We start from the raw sequence: 6149 nt of genomic DNA, 5'->3' as shown, positions 1-6149 counted from the left end.
CGAAGTCCCACCCACAGGCCCCGCCTGGGAGCATAGATCTGCAGCTGGAACCCTACAGCGGCTCGTCCCCTGCGAGTGGGCAGACCCCCTGCCCAAGCCAGGCTTTGGCGGTGGGGAGAGCGGCCTGGGAACATCCTGTTCATGGTTAAGAGCAGCGACGCACCCAAATTTAGCTTCAGACAAACTTAGCCTCAGCCTCCGTATCAGCCGAGTCTGTGTTCTAGCCTTAGGGGGCTTCTGAAGGTCAGGGAGCCAGGGCTGGCTGTATTGTTGTTTCTAGAACTCCTGAACTCGTGTCTAATCAGTGATCTTGTGATCACATGGACTACCACTGCGCCTCTTCCCCATAGCCACACACCACGCAAGCCGTGCCTTTCAGATTTGCTGCTAATATCAGTATAGTTGCTTGCAAATATATGTATACATTTTAGATGTAACTGGGAAGAAAAGATCACCTTATCCGCTTTGCATGTTGCGATTGACTGTCAGCAGAAAATAAACGTATATTTATTATTGCGAGAACAAAAACTACAATAGTTCATGTTTGTGGAAATTGCTAATTTCATTCAGAAAACACTTAACTTTTAAGTAGTTAAATAGGAAAATAGATGGACAATACTGAATATTGTGAGAGCACACCAGCTAGCTAAGTTTAGGATAATAGTGATTAGAGGGTTGGAAATTTCAGTCCCCCCACCCCCACCCCACAACCCTCAGGGAGAAAAGAGGTGCTGAAGATTGAGCTCAATCACCAGTAGCCAATGATTTAATCAGTTATGTTACATAATGAAGCCTCCATAAACCCCAAAGGTCGGGGTTTGGAGAAGCTCTGGGTTGAAATCATGGGGAATGTAGAGATATCAGTAGGGAAGCTCCTCCCCTTCCCACACACCTGCTTCGCCCCCCCCCCCCCACCACCCCTGTCTCTTCCATCTGGCTGTTCTTGAGTTATATCTTTTTATACTAAACTGGTAATCTAGTACAATGCTTCCCTGAGCACTGGGAGCCACTATAGCAAGTGAATCAAACCCTAGGAGGGGGTTGAGGGAATCTCCCATCTCTAGCTGGTCAGTCAGAAGCACAGGTGACAGCCTGGACCTGCCCTGGGTCCGAGGGGGGCGGTCTTATAGGACTGAACCCTCGGCCATGGGGTCTGATGCACTCTCTGGGTCAATCGTGTCAGAGTTGAGCTGAAGTCTAAGACACCCAGCTGGTGTCTGGAGCAAGGCTTGTCAGCACCGTGGAAACCACACACACACCCCACACTGGAGTTGGTACTAGAATGATCTCAATTGTATATCCTTTTTGAACCCACAAAAATGTGGTAGCAATTAAATAATGCAGGTCAGAATAATGGAGGATATATTTTATCTAAGCTCTTTAGAGTAGTTTGCACTACTGAATTGATAACACATAAAATAACCTATGAGAATTATATTTAATTTTTTAATAATTTAACTCCACTTAGTCGGTGATTCTTGCTTCTCTATGGGACTCAGTGGAAATCAAGTCCCTGTTTAGACTTGCAAATGTGCAGCTTGGTGACGGCAGAGGCACCTGGCAGCGGAGGATGCGGAGCTTAAAGATGTTCTCCAGTTTTCAACAATCAAATGCGATTACACTTTTAAATCAAATTTCAGATGTTCTTGTTTTCCAGGGTGCGTTCTAGGGAGAGCTACGTGCTCCCATGAGGGCTTCCCAGTGTCAGTGTTGGCCCTCGCAGCCTCTCAGCCTGAGGGTGCGCCTGGTGCAGTTCTGGGGGTCACAGGAAGCCAGGGAGTCCCCTTCACTTTGTCTTTGCTCCCATCCCCCGCTCACCCCAGGCCTGTAGTGTAGTCAGGAGCTGTGAGCAGGATTTGGAACTCGGTGTGCTGTGGGAGGCGGACCAGAGCTGGGTCTGGGATACATGGTTCCTGGGGTGTGGATGTCCCCTGGCTTTCATACAGCAGGGCCCTGGGGCCGCCAAGTCCCAGAGCTCAAAGGCGGGGAGCACAGTGGTCACCCCTCCCGAGCATCTCTCTCTCCTCCCGGGTAGTTTGTGAAGTTTGCCAACATCGAGGAGGACACCCCGTCCTACCATCGGAGCTACGACTTCTTTGTGTCCCGCTTCAGTGAAATGTGCCACTCCAGCCACGATGACCTGGAAATCAAGACCAAGTGAGCAGCGAGGGCGAGGGGGCGTGCGCAGTTGATGATGGAAGCGTGGAGGGGTCTTACAGGGTTCCCAGCCCGTGTGTGTCTGATTCCTCTGGGGCAGTGGTTCTCAACCTTCCGAATGCCGCGACCCTTTAATACAGTTCCTCATGTTGTGGTGCCCCCCAATTTCATTGTTACAAACGGAACATAATTAAAGCATAGTGATTAATCACAAAACAATATGTCATTATATATGTGTTTTCCGATGGCCTTAGGCGACCCCTGTGAAAGGGTCGTTCGACCCCCAAAGGGGTCACGACCCACAGGTTGAGAACCGCTGCTCTGGGGTTTGCCTCGCTCAGACGTTCCTGGGGAGGAGAGAGCACCTGGTGGAACATGGGTGGGCAAGCGGGCAGTGCTGGGCTCCCAACGCGCGCTTTCTAAAGGAGCAGCCTCTGGGTCAGGAAACTGGGTGGATATGAGATAATGGGCCTGGGAGGCCAATTTGAGAGCCAGTGACAGACATGCACACACATGCACACCCCCATGGCTCTTGTACATCCATTTATACACCCGGAAACATCCCCTCACCATTATCCATCCAAATATCCACCCACCAAGCCAAAGCCAAGTCCTCCCGTTGGCCGATGCCACTGCCCCCTGACTTCTCCACTCTCCCCCACTCACTCCCCTCCGGCCAGGAGGCCTCCCGCTGCCCCAGGGCTTGGCACAGTCTGTCCCTGTCCCGAATGCTTCCCTGTGGATCCGCCCGGCTCCCTCCACCACGTTCAAGCCTGGCTCAAAGGTGCCCTTGTCAACAACACCTTCCCCGAACTTCCCCCCACACCTTCCCCTTCTCCCTCACCTGGCTCCGTTTTATTCTCCCATGGTCCTCATCCTCTTCGGACATGTTTCTTAATTTACTCGCTATGTTTCTTATTCATTGTCTGTCTCCCTCGCTAGCATGTAAGCCAAGAGAGCCTGGTAGCCGGGTGCATCTCCCTCCGGTCCCCCCTCCTCACTCCTAAGTTACTCAGAGCCCTGCATTTGGCCTCGTAGTTCTTGGCAGCACTGGCAGCTCCTATATCTTGGGCTCAAGCTGGAGCAAACCCAGCTGAGAACGAAAGAGAGGGCACCTGAAGCCACTGCCACCTCAGGGATGAAGCTGGGTGGTACCCGGGCAAAGGCAGCCCGAGGGCATGGCCTCCTGGGCTGGTAGCCAGCCAGGAGCCCGAGTCCCAGGAAGCGTCGAAGGCCCCACCCTGCCTTTTGATGGAGGAATGTACCCCTCACCCCGCACTTGCCACAGAAGCTGGACTTCTCAGGGTTCGAGGGCTTCATGGCCCCGTCTCACCCTTTCCTTCCAGGATCCGAATGTCGGGCATCAAAGGGCTGCAGGGGGTGGTGAGGAAGACGGTGAATGATGAGCTGCAGGCCAATATCTGGGACCCACAGCACATGGACAAGATTGTCCCATCGCTGCTCTTCAACTTGCAGCACGTCGAAGAGGCCGAGAGGTAAGCAGGCGAGGCTGGAGGTCGGACAGCAGACCATGAGCCCTCGCAGCCTGCCCGTCCCAGCTGCCGGGGAACCTCAGGGCGTGGGCTTTGCTAAAACCGAGCTCTGAGGCAGGGATCTTGGCCTGGTGGCCTGTTCCGCAGTGAGTCCAGGCCCAGCTCTCTGCAGCCCGTTGTGCCCATTAAGGTCTGCGTTCATGGAGGCAGGATGGTAATGGTGCTGGGCTCCCTGGGATGCTGGGCTCCTTGTTTGGTAAGAACCAAGACTCAGGGACCTCTTCTCTCTGGAAGCAGCGGGCCAAGGAGGTTTTACAAGGCCTTGCGTGGCTCCACTTCCTGAGGACTTTCCCTCCCTGACCTTCCTTCCTCCCTCACATCCTAATGGTATTTCGGGCCCTGAAAACAGGCCTGTTTGACCAGACAGTCCCCAGACCTGGCACTCACCCTGTCCCCACCCCTTGCGCTTCCTCTCTGTGGAGTGGGGTGCAGGGGAAGGTTCACGTCCCTGCCCACCTTGGCTGTGCATGAGGCTGGCTGAGGGTATGGGTCCCTCGCTTTCTGTCAGTTGCACCGGTGCTGCTAGTCAGGCAGGGAGAGGAAGTGTGCCCTCTGGTGGCTGTGTCTGGAATCGCACCTCCACTGACAAGATTGGCTTGTGGTCTCAGGGCCCCGAGTCCTGGGGATCCTTCTGTCCGGGTTGGGCCCACCCTCTGTGGCTCAGTAACCTGAGCCAACCACTGTGCCTTTCTCCCCTCCCCTTCTCCTCTCTCCCACTTTCCTTTGCTTTCCGCTCTTCTGCCCACCTGTCTTCGTATCACACATCTTTGCCTTCTGAAGCCTCAGGGGCATGGAGATACTCGCGGCCGGGCCTCCCCTGCCCCTGGTGCTCAGGGTACCTGTCCTCCTGACAGAGGCACATCAGGCCTATCCCTAAGGATCTCCAGGAAAAAGCCTCTCCCTTCTCCCACTCTGGGAGTTTACCCCATATAGTTTCTGAGCCGTGACATCTCCCCTGTGACCTTCATCAAACTCCTGCTTGTCCCACTGTCACCACTTGCCCGGTCCCGGCTTGGCCTCCATCCTTCACCCACGAGGCTGTGTGTTCCCACAGCCGGTCCCCCTCGCCCCTCCAAGCGCCGGAGAAGGAGAAGGAGAACCCGGCAGAGCTGGCTGAGAGGTGCCTTCGGGAACTGCTGGGCCGGGCTGCCTTTGGCAACATCAAAAACGCTATCAAGCCTGTTCTCATGTGAGTCCTACACCACCCCTTCACCCCCCTACCCCCCCCAAGTGAACAGACTCGGGTTCCAGCATCTAAGGAGGTGATACGGTCAGTCCCTTCTCTGTGCCTGTGTTCACTGCACTGGGACAACGAAAGCTACCACACAGCGGCCAAGTGCAGCTTTGGGGAGAGGAGTTGGTAGGAGGGGCCCCGAAGCTGAAGGAAGGTGCCCGGTTAACTCCTAAAGCCATGGCTTCCTTGACCTCCTTCCAGCCCTGGGGCTGGGACCGCCCTGGGTCTTCCCTTCTCTCACCTGGGGCTCTGTGAGGGCTGGGTCTCTGGGAGGTGCTCACTCCCCCCAGCGTCTCTCTCCTCCTTAACATCACTCTGCATGTCATAGCTGTCCCCCCATATTTCTCTCCCTCACAGCCACCTGGATAACCATTCTCTGTGGGAACCCAAGGTGTTCGCCATCCGTTGCTTTAAAATCATCATGTATTCAATTCAGGTACGGCTTGTCCCCCGGCTAAGGGACTTCTGGGGCAGGAAGTGCGCTTGTAGACAAGGCCAGCTTCCAAACGGGTTCTGTGGAACCTCACTGTGAAGCGTGGCCAGTTTAGCTTTATTTCTAATCCATCACAGACCAATACTTTACAAAGTACAATTTTTAAAAATCCATAGAAAGTGTAAATGAAAAATTTGTGAAAAGTTCAAGCCCATGGACCATGCTTGGCTGCCACACATTGTCAAATTGCCTATGAAACGTCGACTCTCAAATTCTGTACTTATCTCAGAATAAATGGGCACCAGGCAGATCTGGAACTGTCACCAGGCCACGGCCACACTTGAGCAGCACTAGGCTGAGCCCGTGACCTCCTGCGGCCCTTACCAAGGAGACATGGGGAACGGACAGGAAGACAATAGTCTAAAGTGGACTTTTGCCCCATTTGGGGTGAAAGGGCCCAGGCAAAGCAGGGACATCCAGATCTTCACTCGGTTGGGCTTTGTTCCTTGTTGGACCGAGGGGAAGGGGCTCAGGGAAAGGACCCTTCGTCCACCCCGCCTTTGGGTCCCCCGGCTCAGAGGCCACATGGGGGTGCCATTGGGGACCAGCACGTCTTCCTCCCCCCAGCCGCAGCACTCCCACCTGGTTATCCAGCAGCTCCTGGGCCACCTGGACGCCAACAGCCGCAGTGCGGCCACCGTGCGCGCGGGCATCGTGGAGGTGCTGTCGGAGGCCGCTGTCATCGCCGCCACCGGTTCTGTGGGTAAGACGG

General features: G+C 54.8%; 1 protein-coding gene across 3 annotated transcripts in view; it reads left to right on the top strand.

The window, feature by feature from the left end:
* Positions 1-6149, top strand: part of EFR3B (EFR3 homolog B) — a 95142-nt gene that overhangs the window by 75141 nt on the left and 13852 nt on the right. For 2 of the 3 annotated variants that reach the window (XM_005874909.2, XM_014546671.1), the window contains 5 exons: positions 2036-2157; positions 3504-3653; positions 4765-4899; positions 5302-5380; positions 6005-6140. In XM_005874909.2, coding sequence (XP_005874971.1) covers positions 2036-2157; positions 3504-3653; positions 4765-4899; positions 5302-5380; positions 6005-6140 — 622 coding nt within the window. The remainder of the gene's footprint in view (positions 1-2035; positions 2158-3503; positions 3654-4764; positions 4900-5301; positions 5381-6004; positions 6141-6149) is intronic. The other variant, XM_014546670.1, reaches the window with a different exon arrangement.

This window comes from Myotis brandtii, unplaced genomic scaffold, assembly GCF_000412655.1.
Source record: "Myotis brandtii unplaced genomic scaffold, ASM41265v1 scaffold454, whole genome shotgun sequence".
NCBI lineage: Eukaryota > Metazoa > Chordata > Mammalia > Chiroptera > Vespertilionidae > Myotis > Myotis brandtii.
The sequence above is the reverse complement of the archived record's forward strand: the minus strand, read 5'-3'. Positions and strand labels throughout refer to the sequence as shown.